Here is a 26078-nt window from a genome sequence, read left to right on the forward strand (position 1 = left end):
AGTAGCTGAATGGATAATAAACTCTGCGACATCGAGACAACAAAATATTATTCAGCATAAAAAAGAAATGAACTATCAAGCCGTGAAAAGACATGGAGGAAACTTAAATGCATATTATAAAGAAACCAATCTGAAAAGGCTAAATACTGTAGGATTCCAACTATATGACATTCTTGAAAAGGCAAAACTAGGGAGGCAGTAAAAACATGAATGGCTGCTGGGGTTCAGGGGGAATGGAGGGATGAATAGACAGAGCACAGAGGATATTTAGGGCACTGAAACTATTCTATACCATAGTACAATGGTGGATACATTTCATTACACATTTGTCAAAACTCACAGAATGTACACCACCAAGATTGAGCCCTAATGTCAACTACGGACTTGGGTGATAATGATGTGTCACTGTAGGGTCACTGACTTTAACAAACGTTACCACTCTGGTACAGGGTTGCTGATACTGTGGGAGCTTGTGTGTTGGGGAGTGTCGGCGGGGGACGGGGGTATATGGGAACTCTCTGTACTTTTTGCTCAATTTTGCTGTAGGCTTAAAACTGCTCTAAAAAATAAAGTTTATTAACTATAAAGAAGTAAAAAAAATCAATCTAGTGATTTTAAAATAGAATACAAAATATCAAAACTTATATAATTAAGACAGGTACTGTTTAATGAAACATTTGTTTCAAATATATATGTATGTAAAAATAAACATTTATGTGTACATACCAGGTCTCAATATCAAACGTATTTCTTACTGTGAATATGGTCAAAACAGCTTGAAAGCGACTGATTTAAAACTTGTGTTTCTCTTGCCTTCTAAAACATAAATTAATCACTGTTAACGTCTCTTCCATTAGAAGCAAATCTTAACATACCTGCTCCAACATAATTTACAGCTTTAGCAGCTCTGACTGCAGCTTCTCCCAGCTTTTTTCTTACTTCAGGTTTAATACCAGGCTATGAAAAAGATATTTAAATAAATCTCCATTAGTAGCTTGCCTTACTAGAAATTCCATTAAAATTCAATTCAGTCAGGTGTCACGTAATGATGTTTCTCAGTCAACGACAGATCACACATACAACAGTTGTCCCATAAGATTATAATGGAGCTGAAAAATCCCTATCACCTAGTGACACTGTAGCTGCCATAACATCACAGCACAGTCATTAGTCATGTGTTTTGTGGTGAGGCTGGTGTAAACAAAACGACTTCACTGCCAGTATACAAAAGTATAGCACAATTGGCCGGCCACAGTGGCTCATGCCTATAATCCCAGCACTTTGGGAGGTTGAGGCAGGCAGATCACGAGGTCAGGAGATCCAGACCATCCTGGCTAACACAGTGAAACCCTGTCTCTACTAAAAATACAAAGAAAATTAGCCGAGTGTGGTGGCCTGTTGTCCCAGCTACTCGGGAGGCTGAGGCAGGAAAATGATGTGAACCCAGGAGGTGGAGCTTGCAGTGAGCAGAGATCGCGCCACTGCATTCTAGCCTGGGTGACAGAGCGAGATTCTGTATCAAAAAAAAAAAAAAAAAGTATAGCACAATGATGCGCTGCATATAATACTTTATAATACAACTACTTTTTTTTTAAATTTACTATACTATACAATTCTAATAGTTACTTTAAAGTGTATCCCTTTTACTGAAAAAAAAAAAAGTCACCTGTAAAACAGCCTCAGGCAGGTCCTTCAGGAGGTATTTCAGAAGGCGGCATTGTTATCATAGAATATGACAGCTCCAAAGATGTTATTGACCCTGAAAACTTTTAGTGGGACAAGATGTGGAGAAAAGAAAGTGACATTGATGATCCTGACTCTGTTTAGGTCTAATGGGTATGATTTTGTCTTCATTTTTAATAGAAAAGTTTAAAAAGTTAAAACAGGCCAGGTGTGGTGGCTCACCCCTGTAATCCCAACATTTTGGGAGGCCGAGATGGGTGAAGCACTTGAGCCCAGGAGACTGATAACAGCCTGGCGAGAATCAAACCATAGAGCAACACGGTGAGCCCCCGTCTCTAAAAAATAAAAAAAATTGGCCAGGCATGATAGCACACCCCTATAGTTTCAGTCACTCAGGAGGCTGAGGTGGGAGGATCACTTGAGCCCAAGACGTCAGGGGTCTAGTGAGCCATGTTTGTGCCACTGCACTCCATCCAGCCTGGGTGACACAGCAAGACCATGTCTTGAAATAATTTAATTTAATTTAATTAAAAAATTTTAAAATAGGGGCCGGGTGCAGTGGCTTACGCCTGTAATCCCAGCACTTTGGGAGGCTGAGGTGGGCGGATCATGACGTCAAGAGTTCGAGACCAGCCTGGCCAACATAGTGAAACCCCCGTATCTACTAAAAATACAAAAATTAGCCAGGTGTGATGGCCAGTGCCAGTAGTCCCAGCTACTCTGGAGGCTGAGGCACGAGAATCACTTGAACTCAGGAGGCAGAGGCTGCACTGAGTCAAGACTGCAACACTGCACTCCAGCCTAGGCTACAGAGTGAGACTCTGTCTCAAAAAAAAAAAAAAAAAAAAAAAAAAAAAAAAAAAAAAAAAAAATTAAAAAACAGGAAACAGGTTATAGAGTAATGCTATAAATAATTTTTTTTTTTTTTTTTTTTTTTTGGAGATGGAGTCTCACTCTGTTGCCCAGGCTGGAGTGCAGTGGTGTGATCTTGGCTCATTGTAACCTCTGCCTCCTGAGTTTTTTAAAGCAATTCTGTCTCAGCCTCCTGAGTAGCTGGGATTACAGGTGCCTGCTACCACACCCAGATAATTCTTTTTTTTTTTTTTTTTTTTTTTGAGACGGAGTCTCGCTCTGTCACCCAGGCTGCAGTGCAGTGGCCGGATCTCAGCTCACTGCAAGCTCCGCCTCCCGGGTTCACGCCATTCTCCGGCCTCAGCCTCCCGAGTAGCTGGGACTACAGGCGCTGCCACCTCGCCTGGCTATTTTTTGTATTTCTTAGTAGAGACGGGGTTTCACCGTGTTAGCCAGGATGGTCTCGATCTCCTGACCTCGTGATCCGCCCATCTCGGCCTCCCAAAGTGCTGGGATTACAGGCTTGAGCCACCGCGCCCGGCCCCGATAATTCTTATATTTTTAGTAAAGACAGGGTTTCAGCATGTTGGCCAGGCTGGTCTCAAACTCCTGACCTCAAGTGACCCACCCGTCTCAGCCTCCTAGAGCCCTGGGATTACAGGTATGAGCCACCACACCTAGCCAAGAAAGAATATTTTTGTATGTCTGTATAATGTGTTTGTGTTTTAAGCTAAGTATTATGAAAAAAGAGTCAAAAAGTGAAAAAAAATTTGAAAGTTTATAAAGTAAAAAAGTTACAGTAAGTTAAGGCTAATTTATTAAATATTTTTTATAAATTTAATTGAGTGTAAGTGTACAGTGTTTACCAAGTGTACAGTGATGTACTAGGTCTTCACATTCACTCACTGTCCCACCCAGAGCAACTGAAAATCTTGCAGGCTCAATTCATGGTAAGTATTCCATACAGGTGTATCATTTTAATAATCTTTTATACTGTATTTTTACTGTACCTTTTCTATGTTTATATATGTTTAGATACACAAATACCACTGTGTTACAACTGCCTACAGTATTCAGTACAGTAACATGCTGTATAGGTTTGTAACCTAGGAGCAATGGGCTCTACTAGCAGCCTAGGTGTGTGGTAGGCTTTGCTATTTAGGTTTAAATACACTCTATGATGTTCACACAATTACAAAATAACCTAAGGACGCATTTCTCAGAATGTATTCCTATTGTTAAGCAATGCATGACTGTATTATATTTCTATGTATCAAATTCTGCATGAAAAAGGATAAAAAGTTGGCCGGGTGCGGTGGCTCACACCTGTAATCCCAGCACTTTGGGAGGTCAAGGTGGGTTGATCATGAGGTTAGGAGTTCAAGATCAGCCTGGCCAAGATGGTGAAACCCTGTCTCTATTAAAAAATACAAAACAAAAATTAGCCGAGTGTGGTGGTGGGTGCCTGTAATCCCAGCTACTTGGGAGGCTGAGGCAGAGAATTGCTTAAACCCACGAGGCGGAGGATGCACTGAGCCGAGGTAGCACCACTGCACTCCAGCCTGGGTGACAGAGCAAAACTCCGTCTCAAAAAAAAAAAAAAAAAAAGAAGGATAAAAAGCTAATATTATATACTTCATCAAGAACTGTCCTATGCTAGTTTAACTATCAATATACCAAAGATTCTGCTACTAATTTCTATGCATTGCAGATATTACTCAGCATAATTACATATCTTTGTCCATTGTATCTACATGACAGCTTTTATAACTATATGTCCACTTAAAATTATGTTTCAGGTTGAGCACAGTGGCTCGGGCCTGTAATCCAAGTGCTTGGGAGGCTTGAGGTTAAAGGATCACTTGAAGCCAGAAGTTTGAGACCAGCATGGTCAACACAGTAAGACCCCATCTCTACAATAAATTAAAAAAAAATTAGCCAGGCATGGTGGCATGCGCTTGTAGTCCCAAGTACTCTGGAGGCTGAGGGGAGGACAGCTTGAGCCCAGGAGTTGGAGACTGCAATAAGCTATGATCACGCCACTGCACTCCAGCCTGGATGACAAAGCCAGACCTTGTCTCAAAAAAACAAAACAAAACTATATGTATCAATATGGTAACTTTCAACAGTCCTTATTTTGTTTCAGGATGATAAGCAATCTGAGTGATGTGCCTAATGATTACCTTAAAATAATGGGAAACTTTGAGATTCCAAGTTAATAAGAAAGGTACATAAAAAGAAATATATGTCAAGAAGTAAACAAAGTTTTTAACTTTTTAAAAACAGTGCTATACAGATATAAATTTAAGTAATCACCACTTGAAAATAAGGCTTTACTGCAATTTCTATTGACATTTAATATGTCAATATTCATGGCATAACATATTCTGGTATAATATAGAATGGTATAATATATTCTACAACAGAAGTTAATATATTCTGCAACATAAATTAAAATTTGAATATGGTATAAGAATAATGTACTGATTAACCAGAAACCTCTGATCCCTGACTTTTTGGAAATAAATATATATTGAAAAAAACATCTATATAACAATGAACAAGAATCCATGGCAGTAGCAATCTCCACAGAAATGTAAGTCCAAAATTAGGTAGTCCTAGTTGCAGGCTTTGACCCAGGTAATCACCTCAACCAATCAGGGGTAAGGCTCAAAGAGATGTAAACAAATAATGTTAAGCGAGCAAGCGCTGCCAAATGAGAGACCCTCTCATCTCTATAATATAACCAATAAGGCAGGAAAATCTCTCACATATTTTGGGAACATATGAAATGGTAATTTAAAAAGCCTTCTCCGGCCGGGCGCAGTGGCTCACACTTGTAATCCCAGCACTTTGGGAGGCCGAGACGGGTGGATCACGAGGTCAGGAGATCGAGACCATCCTGGCGAACACCGTGAAACCCCGTCTCTACTAAAAAATACAAAAAACTAGCCGGGCAAGGTGGCGGGCGCCTGTAGTCCCAGCTACTCGGGAGGCTGAGGCAGGAGAATGGCGTAAACCTGGGAGGCGGAGCTTGCAGTGAGCTGAGATCCGGCCACTGCACTCCAGCCCGGGCTACAGAGCGAGACTCCGCCTCAAAAAAAAAAAAAAAAAAAAAAAAGCCTTCTCCACAAAAAATACATTCAATTAACCAGACCATTCCATTGCAGTAATTAATTCTAGTTCATTACGATTTTCTGTATTTTTTTTTTGAGACGGAGTTTTGCTCGTTGCCCAGGCTGGAGTGCAATGGCGTGATCTCGGCTCACCGCAACCTCCGCCTCCCAGGTTCAAGCAATTCTCCTGCCTCAGCCTTCACGAGTAGCTGGGATTATAGGCACGCGCCACCAAACCTGGCTAATTTTGTATTTTTAGTAGAGATGGGGGTTTCTCCATGTGGGTCTAGCTGGTCTTGAACTCCCGACCTCAGGTGATCCACGCACCTTGGCCTCCCAAAGTGCTGGGAATACAGGTGTGAGCCACCGCACCCAGCCATTCATTACAATTTAAAATGTGCACTGAAACCTCACTATATAGCTTTTCACTGTAAATCAGATAGGTGAATCAGAGTAGATTTTCCCATATTTTATCCAGAAGGAACACGGCCCTGTTGTGTCTACCCCCAGAACATCAGCCTCCTCCTCATCCTCAATACCGCAGGAGGTCTTTTCATTACACTGCTATTAGGAAACAGCTGTCCAGCAGGAGTTTGAGGGGTGAGAGACACCAGATTCACAGACTTCTGATGTGAAAATCAGAGTAAGATTCACATTATAGAGAAGCTTAGAAATTTCTTTCCAAGGTGCTTACCGCTGGGGCCTCCTCAATGATCTTCTGATGTCGTCTCTGCACACTACAGTCTCTTTCAAACAAGTACACAGCATTGCCATGGTGGTCACCAAACACCTGGACTTCTACATGCCTATATAAAAGCAAACACATGTTAATATATTTGTTAGGGGTGATAAATATCACATTCGTTAAGCTAAACTGTTAGGTACAATCACCAGGATTTCTCCACTTTTATTTTATTTAAGTAAGATCTGATATTTTGACCTCAAATTAGAGGTTATAGACTTAGAAAAAAACCACAGGTCAAATGAGATGGCTTACGCCTGTAATCCCAGCACTTCAGTGCCAAGGCAGGCAGAATGCTCGAGCCCAGGAGTTCAAGATGAGCCTGGGCAACATGGTGAAACCCCAATCTCTACAAAAAAAAACTAGCCAGGCATGGTAGCACATGCCTGCAGTCCCAGCTACCCAGGAGGCTGCGGTGGGAGGATCATCTGAGCCCAGAAGGTTGTGGCTGCAGTAAGCTGAGATTGTGCCACAGCACTCCAACGTAGGTGACAGAGTGAGAGACCCTGTCAAAACAAAGAAACTGTAATCTTGTAAAACTCAGTGAAAACATTACCATTTGCAGGATGAATATTAAAGAGAAAAAAATCTCACTACATAAAATGGCAAATAATAAAAGACATTTCTCCAACCTGAAGGAGAATGAATAAATGAATGAATATTTTTAAAGGACAGAAAATAGAGACTAAAGTAGGGATACGTAACAAAAAGAACAAACTGTCAAAGAAAAGACTGATAAGTTTGACTACATTAATATTACAAATTATAGTCACTTCATATATTGTCAAAAGACCAATGAAAAATTTTTGTGACCTTTTGTTTTTAAGCAACTCTTACAGTTAAATTTTATGAAAATAGAAGACTGAAATTAAAATGGCTCATCCAGAAAAGTTAAATATATTAAATTAATATGGACCATTAGTATCTTAGAAACATACTAATAAAAAATCATAATAAAACCCAAAAAAGGGCCGGGCACAGTGCCTCACACTTATAAATCCCAGCACTTTGGGAGGCCGAGGCAGGAGGACTGCTTGAACCCAGGAGTTCAAGACCAGCCTGGGCAACATAGTGAGACTGTTTCTTAAAAAAATTTTTTTTTAAATAAATTAGCCAGGCATGGTGGTACATGCTTGTAGTCCTAGCCACTCAGGAGGCTCAGGCGGGAGGATTCCTCAAGCCCAGGAATTCAAGGCGGCAGTGAGCTACGATTGTGCCACTGCATTCCAGCCTGGCTGATAAAGTCAGACCCCATCTCTAAGGAAAAAAAAACAACAACCAACAAAGGTACTTACATGTTGATTATAAAATAGTAAAATTATGATAAATCATATTAAGAGTGAATGTACATAACCTTTGTGGAAATAAGGCTAATACGGTCTATTTGGTGAACATGAAAGCATTCTTCTCGGTACATTTGTGATACGGTCACACTGTAGTTCACTTCACCTATTCACTATCATAATACAGGGGTGATCAGCAAATATGTTTTCCTGTTGATTTTTTAAAATAAAAACTGTCAAACATAGAAGAGGCAAAAAAAAAAAAAAAAAAAAGGCCAGAAAGTCGTATAAATGTATTGCTTCAGTACAATAGGTCATTTCTATTCTTGTTTACTTCATGAAGTATGTTATTTAACCACTTCAAAGAATTTCTCTTCTTGCTGGGCACGGTTGGTGCACACTTGTAATCCCAGCACTTTGGGAAGCCAAGGCGGGCAGATCACCTGAGGCCAGGAGTTCGAGACCAGCTGGACAACATGGTGAAATCCCGTCTCTACTAAAAATACAAAAATTAGCCAGGTGTGGTAGTGCACACCTGTAATCCCAGCTAATCAGGAGGCTGAGGCATGAGAATCACTTGAACCTGGGAGGTGGAGGCTGCAGAGGGCCGAAATCGTGCCATTGCACTCCAGTCTGGGTGACAGAGTAAAACTCTGTCTCAAAAATAAAAAAAAATTTATCTTCTTGATATATCAACTTTTCTGAAAGTTCCCGTTTTGAATTTTCTAACCTGTCCAATACATTCTCTTAATAAAATTCTTGGAGCTGATTTCTTCGTTTTGGATTTCTTGCCTTGTTGACTTTTCCTCTTTATCCATAAGCTATATAATCACCAAATACATTGTTGCCATTATTTTGAACAAACTGTTATCTGTTAAATCCATTCAGAATAGGAAAATATTCCTATGTTAGAACAGGAAAATATTTTACTTCCACCTATTCCTTCTCTAATTCTTTTCTATTCTTTATGTAGCTCCAAGTTTCTGACCAAAAACATTTTATTTCACTCTAAAGAACATCTACTAATATGTCCTGCAAGGCAGGTCTACTGGTGACAAATTCTCTTAATTTCTGTTTGTCTAAGAAAGTCTTTATTGCTCCTTCATACTTGAAGCATAATTTCATTGGATACAGAAGACTAGCTTAGTTGTTTTTCTCTGAACACTTTATATGTCACTCCACTCTGTTCTTGCATGGTTTCTGGTAAGATTTCTTATCTTTATTCCTCTAGTATTGTCCTTCCTTGTGGTTTCTTTCAGTATTTTCTATTTGTCTTTCTTTTCCTGCATTTGAAGATGATGTGCATAGGTGTACATATCTTGGTATTTATTCTTCTTGGTGTCCTCTAAGCTTCCTGGTTCTGTAGTTTTGCATCTGTCACTAATTTTGGAAAATTCTTGGCCATTACTACTTTAAATATCTCTCCTGCTGCTAATTCTTGTGGTATTCAAATAACGTGTTACATCCTTTTAAATTGTCCCAGAGTTCTTGGACATTCTGTCCTTTTTACTTTCATTTTCGTTTCTCCTTGCATGTCCGTTTGGGAAAGTTCTATTTATCTATGTTCAGGATCACTGATTCTTTTTGTAGCTGTGTCTAATCCACTGATGAGCCCAACAAAGGCATTCTTCATTTCTATTACAGTGTTTTTTATTTCTAGCATTTTCTTTTGTTTCATTTTCAGTGTTCCCATCTCTCTGCCTGCATTATGCATCTGTTCTTGCAGGTTGTCTATTTGTTCTATTACAGCTTTTAATATATTAATCAGTTACTTTAAATTCCTTAACTGATAATTCCTAAATTTGTATCATATCCATCTAGTACTGCTTACTTTGTTTTAGTCCGTTTTTTTCCCTTGCCTTTTAGCATGCTTTGTAATTGCTAAAAGTAGAACATGATGTATTAGGTAATAGGATCTGAGGTAAACAGTCTTTTAAAGTGAGGCCTTAGGGTAATCTGGCTAGAAAGGAGGCGGTGTTTAATGTCTGCAGTAGTTGTAGATGCCAGATGTTTCCGTTTCCTCTAGTGTCCTTGTTGTGTTTTGTTTTTAATACCAGTGCCTCTGGTTTCCCTAAGAACTCCTTATTACATAGTTACAGCTCCTCCATTTGTAATCCATTGTTACTATATGGGAGTGTTGAAGACATGTGTCTTAGTCTTTTTATGCTGCTATAACAGAATACCTTAAATTGTGTAACTTATAAACAACAGAAAATTATGTCTTACAGTTTTCAGGCTGAGAAATCCAAGATCAAGGTACTGGCAGATTCAGTGTCTGGTGAGGGTCCGTTCCTCACAGATGGCATCATGTTGCTGTGTCCTCACATGGAGGAAGAGGGAAGGGGCAAATAGGTTCCTCAAGCTCTTTTATTGGGGGAACTAATTCCATTCATCAGGGCAGAACACTCAGGACCTAACACCCACCAAAGGCCCCACCTCTTAATACATTAGGGATGGGGGTTAGGTTTCAACATGTAAATTTTGGAGGGATACAAACATTTAGACCATTGCAACCTGGTAGTGGGGTGTGGGGCAGGGAAAGCACTCTATAAACTTATGATTAAATCTCAAGTCTTTTAGTGGTTCTGTGTTTGTGCTGTGAAGTGTTTCTAAGTTGTTTTTTTTTTTTCCCTCCCCTTAGGTGAAATGGGAAGGCTAAATGTGGTTGGCTAACTACCTTCCCCCTGAACAAAAAAGGCTCTGGCAACATCTCCTTGGAGTTACGATTTCTTTTGTTATGGAGAATAGAATGCTCTAGATCTCTTTCAGATTGGTTACTTTTCCCTTCTCAATGCTGTAAAACACGAGGGATTTTTTTTCTTCTTGGATTTTTACTGTGGGAAGCTGATGAGGTTCTTGGAGGCAAACCCCATGAAAGTAAGAGGTTCCTCTAAGACTGGGTCCCAAGGAGTTTCTCCCTTCCACACTGGCCCACACTTAGCCTCAGCCATTTTTCAAAATTCCCACGTAAGTGTTAGGGCTCCAGCAGCTTCTGCTCCAGGTAAACTGATCTGGCTGTGACTCACTGTACTTGCATGCTTGTCCAGATTTTAGAGTGAAGGCTTGTCCCATGGCCTCGATTCTCTGATGGTTCTAAAGCCACAGACTTTCATTTTGGTTAGCCTTTTTCTTGCTTTTTGGATGTGACTGATGACTTTCAAGCTCTTTACATGTTAGAGCTGAAATGTCTGTTTTTCTAATTCCAATTGTAAAATTCTACCATGATATGGTTTGGCTGTGTCCCCACGCAAATCTCATCTTGAATTGTAGCTCCCCATAATCCCCATGTGTGGTGGGTGGGACCTGGTGGGAGGTAACCGAATCATGGGGGTAGGTTTTTCCCATGTTGTTCTCGTGATAGTCAGTCTCATGAGATCTGATGGTTTTATAAAGGGTAGTTTCCCTGCACAGGCTCTCTTGCTTGCTGTCATGTAAGACATGCCTTTGCTCCTCCTTTGCCTCCTGCCATGATTGTGAGGCCTCCCCAGCCATGTGGAACTGTGAGTCCATTAAACCTCTTTCCTTTAATAAATTACCCAGTCACAGGTATGTCTTTATTAACAGCATGAGAACAGACTAACACATACCACTTCTGACTCTCCCTCATCTTTTAGCTGTTCCAGGTAAGAGGAAACACTACAGTAGGGATTCCAGGTTATGAAGGGAATGTGTGGGGGCCACATCAAGAGCACAGAGCAATTCTTGCCTGAGTTTTGTTTTGTTTTGTTTTGAGATGGAGTCTCACTCTGCTACCCAGGCTGGAGTGTAATGGTGCGATCTCGGCTCGCTGCAACCTCCACCTTCCAGGTTCAAGCGATTCTCCTGCCTCAGCCTCCCGAGTAGCTGGGACTACAAGCGCATGCCGCCATGCCTGGCTAATTTTTTGTATTTCAGTAGAGACGGGGTTTCACCGTGTTGCCCAGGCTGGTCTCGAACTCCTGAGCTCAGGCAATCCACCCTCCTTGAACTCCCAAAGTGCTGGGATTACAGGCATAAGCCATCGTGGTCAGCCTTGTCTGAGGTCTTAGAAGTTGGAAACACTTTTCCTTTGGCTGCTTATAATGAAGTTCAATGAAGATCTGTGTTCTGTTAAGATTTCTGTAGTTATTAAATCAGTCTTATTTACCTTTTTCTGATTGACCCTTTTCTGTGCAGCTTTATCTAACTTAGAGTTTCTGGAGCACAGTGTCTAGAAGTGTCTGAGAACCAGGCGGTGCATCAAATCCCAGCTGCCCTAATTCAGCCACTGTCAGAGTATGGCCAAAGAGACAGACAGATGCAGCTGAGTCCTATCATGAGCGCCTTGATATTTTCTAAGAGTCTTAACATTTTCATTTTCATATTTATTTTATTTATTTATTTATTTTTAAGACGGAGTCTTGCTCTGTCGCCCAGGCTATAGTGCAATGGTGTGATCTTGGCTCACTGAAAGCTCCGCCTCCTGGGTTCATGCCATTCTCCTGCCTCAGCCTCCCGAGTATCTGGGACTACACGTGCCCAACACCACACCTCGCTAATTTTTTGTATTTTTAGTAGAGACGGGGTTTCACTGTGTTAGCCAAGATGGTCTTGATCTCCTGACCTCGTGATCCGCCCACCTCGGCCTCCTGAAGTGCTGTGATTACAGGCGTAAGCCACCGTGCCTGGCCCCTATTTACATTTTTAATCCATCTAGAATATGTATTATATATGAACTGAGGAAGAAATCTGATTTCTGTTTTTTCTTCCCAAATAGTATACTTTAAAGGTGGTTTCTTATCCCAGTCTTTAAGATGTATTAAACAGTTTTGATAAGATTTGTGAAATATCTTGATATCGACTCTTCTCCGTTATCAGCACCATTTTGACAATCTTCTGGCACTGCATTAGTTCAACAGGTAATTATTTAGCAGGACATAAAGGACACACGGTATGATTATCAGGATATTTAAATGTTATTACTAGAGGCTATTCTCTCTATGGAGTACCCATTCTTTATTCCTTTACTTTCTTAATAAACTTGTTTTCACTTTACCGTATGAACTCACCCTGAATTCCTTCTTGTGTGAGAGCCAAGAATCCTCTCTTGGGGTCTGGATCAGGACCCCTGTCTGGTAACATCTTTCTGGTGACCACAGAAGGAACAATACTAAGGAAATCCTGACCCAAAGGCTAACTTTGGGTAAGTACTGGGGTCTGGTAACGTCTTTCTGATGAACCACGGAAGGGATGATACTGAGGAGACCCTCCAACCCAAAGACTGCAGCACTGATTGGCCAACTGTGGGTAAGTGGGGTGCATATACCTGGCTAAAGAATGGGATTGGGTTACAGGCTCAACTTAGTGGAGTTAAAGTCTCTCCTAAGACAGAGTGGGTTAAAGGCCCCTCTCAATAAAAGGCAAGGATGCTTGACTGAATTTGGGTTTGAAGCCCAACTTAGGAAGGTTAGATTCCTTCCTAAGATTTAGGGGGTTAGAGTCCCAACTTAGGAAGGTTAGATTCCTTCCTAAGATTTAGAGGGTTAGAGGCTCCTCTCAGTAAAATTTCTCTTGGCTAAGAATGGGTTTGGCACTACGGATGTTAACTGCTATTCTGTTTGAATTAATCTGCCTTGCACTCTTTGCTGATGGTGGTAGGTGACAGGATTAGGCATGTACAGGATGGTGGGATATGGGGAGCTTTTACCTCCCCAAAAGGAGAAACTTGAGAACTGAAGGAACTGCTAGAAAAGATCCCTTCTTAACTGACAAATGGCCACCTGAACTTTTGATTTAGTGTCAGTTGCAATGGGTGGGTCTTTCTCTGGCCTCTCTGAGCACCTTGCCTTTCCCGTCCTGCCACAAAGCAATGCTTTTCTTCTTTCCCTTCCCTTTCTCTTTCTGTGCAAACTGATTGAATGAATGGCAAAAATCACTGTTTATCTCCTCTGTAAAGTTTTGATTAATAAAAAAAAGGATTTGTGAGGCTAGTCTTAAGCTGTAGTGAATCTGGTGTGCTTTGTGTGTCTTTCTGTATTGTTCTGTCATAGAGATGGGTACCTTAGGATAAAACACAGGCTTAGAACCCCATAAGCCCACTGTTTAAGATGGCCCAGCAAACTAGTCAGTTATAAACTTTGCTGCAGGTCCCTGGGAAAAAAACTGGATGAGGTTTCCCTCTTGTCTTCTATGTCCTTGGGACATGTAACCATGTAACCATGTGGCCTAGCTTTGTCTTTTCACAATGGTGGTCCGGGTTCAGGGTTCAATTCCTGGCTTAGGGAATGAGTCCTTTTTTTCTGTTTGTCTGTGTATTGATATGTGTTGTGTGTGTAATATGAAAGAGCTTTGATTAACTGGTTTAAAAATAAGTGCTTATATCAATTATTTTGTCAGAAAAGCAAAAAGTATAATGTCTTTTAGTTTACGTGATTTAAGTAATTTTTGAGAAATTGAAACAACTCTACACGTAAGGTGTGTATAGAAAGTGAAATGCGTTTTTGGTAAAAGATTATAAGAAGGCATAGGAATGTGGATTTTTTTTGTCTAGATTAAAAAGTTAAAGGATTGTTTTAAGTTAGATAAGATAAAGCTTAAGGTTTAAGCAAGTTGTGGAAGGTTTGTAAAAAATTAATCTTTGTAAAAGAAATTGTGTGTGTGAACATATTGTCTAAAGTTAAAGGGGTATTCAGGTATTCTGTAAATTGAACATTGGAATAAAAGCACAACAGGTTTTTCTTAGAGCACTAATCTGCTCTTTAACAAAAATTTGTAAAGGGTTATAAAAGGTTTATGAGAACCTCACTTTATGGTCAAACATTAAAATTGGGTAGATATGTCTATAAGGTTTTATTGAAAATTGGGTTTAACATTAACAGTACAGTTATGTAAAGGTGAAATATGGCATAAAAGTCATACAGGAAGCAGTGTCAAATGTGAAACAGTGTTTAGCTTTCCTCGGGCTATATTTGTATAAATATGTTATTAGTATGTGTTCCAAAATAATGGGAAACTCCTATAATTCTGATATGACTTAGTGCACCTTATCAGTATAATTATAATTGTTACACAAAACCATTGTATGCAACAGAGGTAACCAAATTTCTTTGTCAATTGTGTTTTTAACTGTGGCTGTCCTAAAACTTTTTGTCATCCATAGACAATTATTTTGTTTTGATCCTCTTCAAAAGGAGATTATTATTATTATTATTATTATTATTATTATTATTTTGAGACTGAGTCTCACTCTGTTGCCCAAGCTGGAATGCAGTGGTACAATCTCAGTTCACTGCAACCTCTGCCTCCCAGGTTCAAGCAATTCTCGTGCCTCAGCCTCCCAAGTAGCTGGGATTACAGGAGCGTGCCACCATGCCTGGCTAATTTTTGTGTTTTTATTAGAGACAGTGTTTCACCATGTTGGTCAGGCTCCTGACCTCAAGTGATCCACTTGCCTCAGTCTCCCAAAGTGCTGGGATTACAGGCATGAGCCACCAAGCCCCAAAAGGTGATTTATAATCAACTATACAACTCTAATAGGTGTTCTTGAATGCAGGTTTCATTTAACTTTGGAGATTGTGACATTAGAAAAGGGAAAGAGAAACTTTCAGGATTGTCATGGAAAGTTGAAATGTTCATGTATGTCAAGCAAAACAGAAGTTAACCATATGGACCAAACTAATAGAAGTCTGAAGTAACCTTTTTTGACTTGTTGCTTAAAACATTGCTGATCCTGTTTTGTTCTTCAGAGTCAAGGAAACTTTTAAGTTATTCACAGCTTTTTAAACAATTAAGTAATGTACATACTCATAAACAAAATTTGGAGCATATTTGTTCCTCTCTGATTTCTCCAGAATTTGGAAATTACTTATGAGTATCTTAACTTAGGGCAATATAGTTATTTGCATAAATGCAGTAAGAATCTGCTTTCCTTTGCAACGGGGCACAATTGGAGAAACTACTGGTTATTTTGCCAAGGCTTTGACTGGAATGGCATGCTTTCCTTTAAGGAATCAAACTTGACTTGTAAAGCTAATAAAAGCCCCTGGGGAAAACTGGCCTCGTACCTTGTCTACACAGTCTCTATACAGGGTTCCTAACCTGTAGTAAGTAAAGAATGTCACTTTCTGACAGACTCAGGAGCCCCAAGTTATCATGAGACCTCAAGAGGAGAGAAATTTACCCAACTCATAGGTATTTGAGGGTATAAATCCATGGCTGGGCTTGGCTTAAAAAAAAAAGGTCTTCTCTAAGGTTTCTTATGGAAGAGTTCTATCAAAACTAATTTTAAAAGCCTATATGGCAAACAATTATTCTTGCTGCACTTTGTACAAATAATCAGGCCATGTATAATAAAGCAAATCAGCCTTACCATGATTTGTCTTTAGTAAAAATGGGAAACTGGAGAGAGAAAAATTGTGTTTCAAGAACTATGGTACATTTGTTATTGAATTCTGGTTTCATCAGTTGTTTTTGAGATTTCCTGCAATTTAGACTAACCCTGCTTATTCCTGTGGACCAACCAGTGATCTCTGGATGCTACTGAGAAGAAACAGGAGGGATTGGTAAAGCAAAAATCTGGATCAATATTCTAATCCTGGGCGTGTATTGGAATCACCTAGCAACCCCATATCAGCTTGGTTCCAATAGTTGCCCAGTTCGTGGAAAGTCTTCTAATTTAGTTAACTTGGGATAATCTTGCTTATTTTGCTTTACTGTTGTGGAATATATTACTGTTGTACTCTTTGTGTAGAAATGCAGGATAAGCTTACCAAATGTTTTTTTAAAAAACATGCATTAATCTTCCAGACATCACCTTTTGTTGGAACTCAAGAGTTATGAGTGGCTCTCGACATACTGATGCTTTCTAACTAAGCTCCTCTCTATCCTGAACACAAGAGATCCTAATAGTTAGGCAGGAATATCATCGCCCCATTCAGCCTGAAGAAGTTACAGAAGATGGATCTTTGTCCCTCTGCAACCCTTAGGATTAAGCGTTCTCTTACAAAAGGGAATGGGGAAATGTCAGAGGCATTTGAACTGGAGCAACTCCCATCTTGAATAGGAGCTGGGTAAAATAAGGCTAAGACCTGCTGGGCTGCATTCCCAGTGGCAAGTTAAGGCATTTTTAATCACAGAAAGAGATAGAAGGTCAGCAAAAGATACAGGTCATATGGACCTTGCAGATAAAACAGGTTGTGGTAAAGAAGTTGGTTAAATCCCACTAAAACCAAGATGGTAACGACAGTGACCTCTGGTCGTCTTCACTGCTACACTCCCACCAGCGCCATGACAGTTTACAAATGCCATGGCAACGTCAGGAAGGTACCCTATACAGTCTAAAAAGGGGAGGCATGAATACTCCACCCCTTGTTTCGCATATCATCAAGAAATAACCATAAAAATGGGCAACCAGCAGCCCTTGGGGCTCCTCTGTCTATGGAGTAGCCATTCTTTATTCCTTTACTTTCTTAATAAACTTGCTTTTAATTAAAAAAAAATTATTAATAGAAATACAGAATAGAAATAGAGTCACACAATGTGCCACACAATGACATTCAGTCAATGCCAGACTGCATATATAATGGTGATTTCATAAGATTATGATGGAGCTGAAAAATTCCTATCATTTAGTGACATAATAGCACAATACATTACCTTTCCTATGTTTTGAGATGTTTAGATACATAAATACTTACCACTGTGTTACAAATGCCTACAGTATTCAATACAGAAACCTGTTGTACAGCTTTGTAGCTCAGGAGCAACAGGCTATACCACAGCTTAGGTGTGTAGTTGGCTATACTATCGCAGTTTGTGTAAGTACACTCTATGATGTATGCACAACAATGAAATTGCCTAACAATACATTTCTCAGAATGTATCTTGTCATTAAGCAACATGACTGTATATAGAAATATTAATAATTATTAGGAGAATACAATTATGGGCTATTTTCCATCTTCTGCCTTTTCCAAAAGTTTGTAATGTATTCATATTATTTCTACAGTTCAAAAAATATTACTGATGCCTGTTACAAGGAAAGTGGTATGCCAGGCAATACATACAAAAAAGTAAAAATGTATATACTACCAGGTCTTTGATTCCCAGGGGCTTTCCAGCTATTGGGGAAATAAATTACAATGTGAGGCAATGTATGGCTAACATTTCATAAGTAAAGAACTTACATATTCAAAAAATGTTGCAGGCATTGAGTTACATAGTTACTGAAATAAGCTATTGATATCTCCACAATTCTAACTTAAGAGCATACTAATTTGGATGGCTAGCCTATTCCTTCTTGAAAGGAAGCCTTCAATTTACCTCAGAAATGCCTTTTTTTTGTCTTACTTCCCAATAACAGATGGCATAGGCTGTGTTCTCCTCATCAATTTACCCATTTTAAGACTGACTTCTTTTTTTTTTTTTTTACTATCAAATTCTAATCGAATTTCATTTACTATGCCATGCTCAGGACAGTTCTCAGTTTTATAGGGCCTGAAACAAAAAACAATTTGGGGGTCTCCTTCAAGGAGAAGAATACAAAACTGCAAATACAAAATTAGGTCAGGGTCTTGGAAGAGGTTAATGCCAAAGAAGGGCCTGAAAGCTTCAAGTCTGTTACCTTTAAGGTAAATCTCTTTCCAGTCACGGTTCCCAAATGAATTATTCTTTTCATTTGACTTACAGGTCAAAAAAAAAAATATATATATATATATATATATGAAATTTTTTTAACAACTGTCATAAAAATCTATGAAATAAGAAACTTTATAATCAGCATCTTAAACAACAAACATGAAAATAAAATTCCTGAAAAAAAAATAGGGATTCACATTGCATTTGCTATAGTGGTACCCAGAGAAGTAGCTTAGTGCAGTGGCTTAGATATGAACTCTGGAGTCAAACTGCCTGGGTTCAAATCTCAGCTTTACTACTTAACAGCTGAATGACCTCAGACAAGTAACACAACACAACTACTCTGTAGCTTAGTGTCCTCACCTGTAAAATGAAAACAGTACTTACCTAATGAGATTGTTGTAAGAATTATATTAGAATTATAAGGACAGCAAGATTATTTAGCATGTGTAAAATACTTAAAATCTGGCACATGGTAAGTGCAATATAAGTGTTAGCTCCTATTATTATTAGTATATCACTTATAATTCAATTTAGAAAATTACTTCCATTTCCTGAGCATCTCAACTGACAGAGTTCTATAAATATAGCTGAATTTATTACAATAATTTGCTAATATTGAAAAAACTCTAAATTTCATCAACAAGAAACATACTGAATGAATTAATGGTATATTAAGATCATAGAACCACTAGGTCACCAACAAAAAGAATGAGGCTGATCTATAATTACTGACATGGAAAGATGTCTGTGATAATAGTATTAGTAAATAATATTAGTGTATAAGATTCTATTCACTGGCCGGGCATGGTGGCTCACGCCTGTAATCTCAGCATTTTGGGAGGCTAAGGCAGGCAAATCACAAGGTCAGGAGTTTGAGACCTGCCTGACCAACATGGTAAAATCCCATCTCTACTAAAAACACACAAATTAGCCAGGCATGGTGGTGTGTGCCTGTGATTCCAGCTACTTAGGAGGTTGAGGCAGGATGACCACTTGAACTTGGGAGGCAGAGGTTGCAATGAGTCGAGATCATGCTACTGCACTCCAGCCTGGGCAACAGAATGAGAGACTCCATCTCAAAAAAAAAAAAAAAAAAAAAAAGAAAGATTCTATTCACTGTTCTCAAGTATGTATTTTGTTTGCTGTATGTGTATATATATATATATATATAGGTTTCCTTTTTTTTTTTTTTTTTTTTTGAGATGGAGTCTCCCTCTGTCGCCCAGGCTGGAGTGCAGTGGCCGGATCTCAGCTCACTGCAAGCTCCGCCTCCCAGGTTTACGCCATTCTCCTGCCTCAGCCTCCCGAGTAGCTGGGACTACAGGCACCCACCACCGCGCCCGGCTAATTTTTTGTATTTTTTTTGATAGAGATGGGGTTTCACTGTGTTAGCCAGGATGGTCTCAATCTCCTGACCTCGTGATCCGCCCGTCTCGGCCTCCCAAAGTGCTGGGATTACAGGCTTGAGCCACCGTGCCCGGCCACTATAGGTTTCTATTCATATAGAAAATGCCTGGAAGAATGCATACCGTCCTACAATCAGTGGTTACATCACAGGACAGAACTGGGAAACTTATAATAATAATCTTATATACTATTATAGTTTTATATTTTATAGAATGTGCATGCATTGTTTTTATAATTTAATTTTTCAACTCTGAGTCAGAAAAATAAGGTCAGCCCACCTCGGTGTGTCTACAAACTTCTCGATCAGCACAGCATCATCACTGAAAGACTTCTTAGCTTCTCTCCGCGCTGATTCTAACTGTTCTTGAAATTCTTGCTCCGATCTAACGATCCTCATTCCCTAAGAGAGAAAAGATGATTATGACCACAACATAAATAAAACAAAGAAGAGGAGCCTGAATTGGCAAACACAAGCATGCACAGTCTTACTTTTCCTCCTCCACCCCGGACGGCTTTAATCATGACAGGATAGCCAATTCTCCCGGCGTGTTCCTTCAGGCACTGATCTGATTGGTCCTCACCATGATAACCCTCCACAACAGGTACTCCAGCAGCAGCCATTATAGATTTGGATGTGCTTTAGAGTGGGAAAGCAAACAACATGCCCCAAATTCTATAAACTGTTTCATTCAAGAGAAACACAAATATAGCCCAGTCTATAAATTACGATGGAACCCTTTAAAGAAAACATCAAGTCTGAGATGACAAAATAATACAAATTCAAGATGTCTATTAGTTAGTTTCCCCCAATTCATGTGGTAGCTCATCTCACCCTATTTTTAATCCCAAAATACTAATATATTGATTAGAAACATTAAGTATTTTCTGTAACTCAATGGAATTTCCCTGTCGCAGATAAATAACTTACGCCTATGACAACAGAAGGGTAGAATTAAAATATCTATTATGGGTAAAACAAGCTATTTTTTTTTTTAAGAGACAGGGTCTCACAATGTTGCCCATGCCAGAGTGCAGTGGTGCAATTACACCTCACTACAGCCTTAAACTCCTGAGCTCAAGTGATCCTTCTGCCTCAGCCTCCTAAGCAGCTGGGACTACAGGTGTGTGTCACCACACCCAGCTGAAATCTTTTTTTTTTTTGAGATGGGGTCTTACTCTGTCGCCCAGACTGAAGTATGATGGTGTGATCACAGCTCACCGCAGCCTTGATTTCCTGGGCTCAACCAATCCTCCTACCTTAGCATCCCAAGATGTTGGACCCACAGGCATGTGCCACCAAGCCTGGAATTTTTTAAAAATGTTGTAGAGACAAGGTCTCCCTATGTTGCCCAGGCTGGTCTTAAACTTTTGGGCTCAAGCGATCCTCCCACCTTTTCCTCCCAAAGTGCTAGATTACAGGTGTGAGCCACTGTGCCCAGGCCTGGCTGAATTAAAAAAAAAAATTTAGAGACAAGGTCTCAATATGTTGCCCAGGCTGGTCTTGAATTCCTGGCCTCAAGCTATCCTCCTGCCTCAGTCTCCCAAAACACTGATATTACAGGCATAGCCACCATGCCTGGCCCAAACTATTTCAACTGACCTTTACACAGTTATATTTTAAAAGATATAAACTCATACCTCTTTATACCCATGTCTCTAATTGCAGATGGAGGAGGGCCTATAAAAATAATTCCTTCTTGCTTACAAAGTTCAGCAAATTCCATGTTTTCTGAAAGAAAACCATATCCTGGATGGATAGCCTAGAAATGAGAAATAAAATAAAAAACTTACTCATTAGTGCTCAACTGGCAACACCTTAATGCAGGTGAAGCTGTCTTCCTCTGGGAGGCCTCTCCCTACACTGCTAATAGTATGATTTCTATTAAAATCTGTTTCCAAAGAAATATCTGAAATATTCATGTGAAAGCTCTGAAGCCTTACCTAAACCAGATGAATCTATATTTCTTTTTATTGTGATAATATATACATAGCAAAACATTGACCATTTTAGTTACTTTTAAGTATGTAATTCAGTGGCATTAAGTACGCTCACAATGTTGGGCAATTGTCATTACCATCCATCCTCAGGATGTTTTAATCTCCAAACATAATTCTCCGTTCCCTCCCTTTCCTTAGTGCCTGGTAACCAGCATTTTACTTTCTGTGTTTATGAATTTGTCTAGCCAAAGTACCTCATGTAAGTGGAAGTGTATAATAATTTGTCTGAGTTTGGCTTATTTCACCTGCATAATGTTTTCAAGGTTCATTCATGTAACATGTATCAGAATTCCATTTGTTTTTAAGGTCGAATAATATCCAGTTTGTATACATATTGTTTACCCATTCATCTCTTGATGGACATTGTTATTTCTACACATTGTGCATACTGCTGCTATGAAAAACAAGTATTGGTATACAAGTATCTGTTTGAGTCCCCGCTTTAAATTCTTCTAGTTGTATACCAAAAGTGGAATTGCTAGATCATATGGTACAGAAGTTTCTGTATACTTAAATTTAAAACAACACTGCAATTACGATAGAATGTCAAGGAGTAAACAGCTTCAGAGTGGTAAGGGAAATTTGTCTATTCTGTCTCTGTAAAACTGGCCTAGAATTAAAATCATGGCATCCAAAAATCCCAAAGAGAACACTAGCTCAATAAATACCTCACTTATCTTCAGGTCACTATCTATCAATGTCATCTTTCCAGAAAAAAGCTAAGAAGCAAATGAAAGTCATGTATTAAAGTCTATAGGAGTGCCCTTTATCCAGGGGGGATATATTCCAAGATCCCTAGTGGATGCCTGAAACTATGAATACTACAGAACTGGACTGATAACAATTGGACCATGATTCTGTTCATGTCTTCTAAACACAAATTTAATGCCTTTCCCATCTTAACTAAGCACTTGCCATGCACTGTGGCCGTAACTTTTGCAGTTTGAGGTGCAACAGGAAAATAACATGAATTTGTTTTTTCTTCTTCACAATTTCACAGATAGAAACTTGGTCCTTACCAAGAACCAAGAAATCTCAACATACATATATATATTTTTCTTTCCTTGAGAATGTTCACCTTTTCACTTAAAAGAAGCATTTTACGGCTTCTCTTTGGCATAAGTGAATTGCTACCATCATTACTCTTGCATTTTGAGGCCATGATTTAAATAAAATAAGGGTGGCTTGAACACAAGCATGGTGGTACCATGACAGTCGATTTGATAACCTAGATGGCTCCTGAGTGACTATGTTGGGGAGTGTAGACAGCGTGGAGACACCGGACAAAGGGACGATTCGCATCCTGGGAGGGACAAAGCAGACCGTGCAAGATCTCACTGTGCAATTCAGAATGGCGTGCAATTTAAAACTTATCAATTGTTGATTACTGGAATTTTCCATTTAATATTTTCAAACCATAGTAGACTGCAGGCAACTGAAACCACTCAAAGAGAAACCTTGGATAAAGGGGGACAACTGTATGTGTACTCTTAGTGAAAAGGGCATCCCTCAGACTTCAGCCTAGTTACTTCTAATGTACTCAGAATTTTAACGAACATACTTACTCGGTTGTTAGCCCACAGAACAGGAAATTCAGTAACTGAAGGACAGCAAGATTTCTAAGAGCAAACACACTGACAGCAAAAAGGGAAGAAACAGAAGAAGGCAAAAGGCAGAGTGGGCTTGGATGATTTCATGAGTGATGAAGTCACTCCCTCTCCAGTATCAGTAGCCCTGAGGGGATTTGTTCTTCTAACATGTATTATAATTATGACCAAAACAATATAAAAAGACAAACGCTTCACCAATACTATTTGAAAATAGTTACACTCAAAGAACATTTCAAAATTAAAGGGGCAAGCTTCAGATATCTGGGAAACTCATACGAATAGAAAAACCCACATCCTAGTGACAGGAAACAATAAAATGCCAGATACAGATAAAATGCTGGATAGTCACAAGTTGCAGCCAGTGTGGAGTTTTATTTCTTTTAAACCAAAGTTCAATTTTATTTTATTAACTTTTATTTTAGGTTTGGGGTGCATGTGAAGATTACACAGGTGAATACATGTCACAGAGGTTTGTTGTACAGATTATTTCATCATCCAGGTATTAAGCCTAGTACTCAATAGTTATCTTTTCAGCTCCTCTCCCTCCCACCTTCCCCACTCAAGTATACCCCAATGTCTTTTGTTTCCTTCTTTGTGTTCATAACTTCTTACTATTCAGCTCCCCCTTCTAAGTGAGAACATGCAGTATTTGATTTTCTGTTCCTGTGTGAGTTTGCTAAGGATAATAGCTTCCAGCTCCATCCATGTTCCTGCAAAAGATGTGATCTCATGCTTTATTATGGCTGCATAGTATTCCGTGGTGTTTATGTACCAACTTTTCTTTATCCAATCTGTCACTCATGGGCATTTAGGCTGATTCAATGACTTTGCTATTGTGAATGATGCAATGAACATACATGCACATGTGTCTTTATGGCAGAATGATTTACATTCCTCTGGGTAAACAACCAGTAATGGGATTGCTGCATTGAACGGCAGTTTTGCTTTTAGCTCTCTGAGGTATCACCCTGCTGCTTTCCACAATGGTTGAACTAATTTACATTCCCACCAACAGCATATAAATGTTACCTTTTCTCCACAACCTCCTGGCATCTATTATTTTTCTGACTTCTTAATAATAGCCATTCTGACTGGTGTGAGATGGTATCTCACTGTGGTTTTGATTTGCATTTCTTAATGATCAGTGATATTGAGCTTTTTTTCATATGTTTGTTGGTTGCATGTATGTCTTCTTTTGAGAAGTGCCTGTTCATGTTCTTTGCCCACTTTTTTTTTTTTTTTTTTAGACGGAGTCTTGCTCTGTTGCCCAGGCTGGAGTGCAGTGGCGTGATCTCAGCTCACTGCAACCTCCACCTCCCAGGTTCACGCCATTCTCCTACCTCAGCCTCCCAAGTAGCTGGGACTACAGGCGCCCGCCACCACGCCCTGCTAATTTTTTTGTGTTTTTAGTAGAGACAGGGTTTCACCATGTCAGCCAGGATGGTCTCGATCTCCTGACCTTGTGATCCCCCTGCCTCAGCCTCCCAAAGTTATGGGATTACAGGCATGAGCCATCGTGCCCACCTGTCCTTTGCCCACTTTTTAATGGGGTTGTTTTTCTCTTGTACATCTGTTTAAGTTCCTTATAGATACTAGATATTAGACTTTTGTCAGATGCAAAGTTTGCAAATATTTTCTCTCACAATTTGGGTATTTTGTATAAAACGGTCAAACATCTACACTATGAAAACGAACAGGTCTATGTCCTAGTCCTCCCTGGTTTGGGTTTTCTTTTGAGATATGATTTATAATACATAGCATTCATTCATTTATACTTTGGTGAATTTAGTAAATCTATACAATTGTGCAACTATCACTACAATCCAGTTTGAGAACACTTGCATCACTAGAAAAAGTTCCCATGTGCCCACCTGCAATCTGTTCCCACACCCAAGCAACAACTGAGTTGCTGTCTCTAAGGTTTTGCCTTTAAAAAAATTCATATAAACAGAATCATACAGTATTATGTGTCTGGCTTCTTCAACTGCACATAATTTTTCAAGGTTTATTCATGTTGTGGAGTGTGTCAGTAGATGATTTCTTTTTATAATATGGATTCTGTTATATGGATATACCACATTTTGTTTACCCATTCATTTGAATTGTTTTCCAGTTTGTGGTTATTATGAATAACGGTGTTATAAACATTCACAGACAAGTCTGTGTGAAAATATTTTTCATTTCTCTTGGGAAAATACCCAGGAGTGCAATTGTTTGTCATAATATGGTAAGAATACATTTAACTTTTCTAAAGGGATGATATTATTTTGCATTTCCACCAGCAATTTATGATGCTTTCAAGGGTATCCATATCCCTGCCCACATATTGTATTGTCAGTCTTTTTGATTTTGGCCAATCTAGTGGGTGCATAGTGTTACTGCACTTTTTAAACATAGTTGTTGAGATACAATTCATATACCATAAAACTCGGCCAACCCAATGATTTGTAGTATACTCATAGTTGCACAATTATCACTATAATCTAAAATACCAAGATCTAATAATGTAAGTTTTTAATACTGCAAAAAGAAATCCTGTGCCTATTAGCCATTTCTCATTCCCCATAAACCCCCAGCCCTAGGCAACTGTGAATCTACTTTCTGTCTCTATAGATTTACCTATATGAACATTTCGTATAAATGGAATCATATAATATATGCAGTCTTTTGTGACCAGCTCTGTCACTGAACATAAATGTTTTCAAGGTTCAGCCATTTTTTTTTTAACACAAATCAGTAATCCATTCCTTTTTGATGGCAAAATAATACTCCATTGTATGGCTATGCTGCA

The 26078-nt window shown here is 39.2% G+C and overlaps 1 protein-coding gene across 8 annotated transcripts in view; it reads right to left on the reverse strand.

Annotated features, from left to right (window-relative positions):
* LOC105480104 (methylcrotonyl-CoA carboxylase subunit 1) overlaps positions 1–26078 on the reverse strand; it is an 86338-nt gene that overhangs the window by 37452 nt on the left and 22808 nt on the right. For 4 of the 8 annotated variants that reach the window (XM_071091335.1, XM_071091336.1, XM_071091333.1 and 1 more), the window contains 5 exons: positions 21318–21439; positions 20169–20316; positions 19958–20079; positions 6346–6457; positions 876–957 (listed from right to left, as the gene is read on the reverse strand). In XM_071091335.1, coding sequence (XP_070947436.1) covers positions 876–957; positions 6346–6457; positions 19958–20079; positions 20169–20316; positions 21318–21439 — 586 coding nt within the window. The remainder of the gene's footprint in view (positions 1–875; positions 958–6345; positions 6458–19957; positions 20080–20168; positions 20317–21317; positions 21440–26078) is intronic. The other 4 variants (XM_071091337.1, XM_071091338.1, XM_071091339.1 and 1 more) reach the window with 2 other exon arrangements.

Source organism: Macaca nemestrina, chromosome 2 (genome assembly GCF_043159975.1).
Source record: "Macaca nemestrina isolate mMacNem1 chromosome 2, mMacNem.hap1, whole genome shotgun sequence".
NCBI lineage: Eukaryota > Metazoa > Chordata > Mammalia > Primates > Cercopithecidae > Macaca > Macaca nemestrina.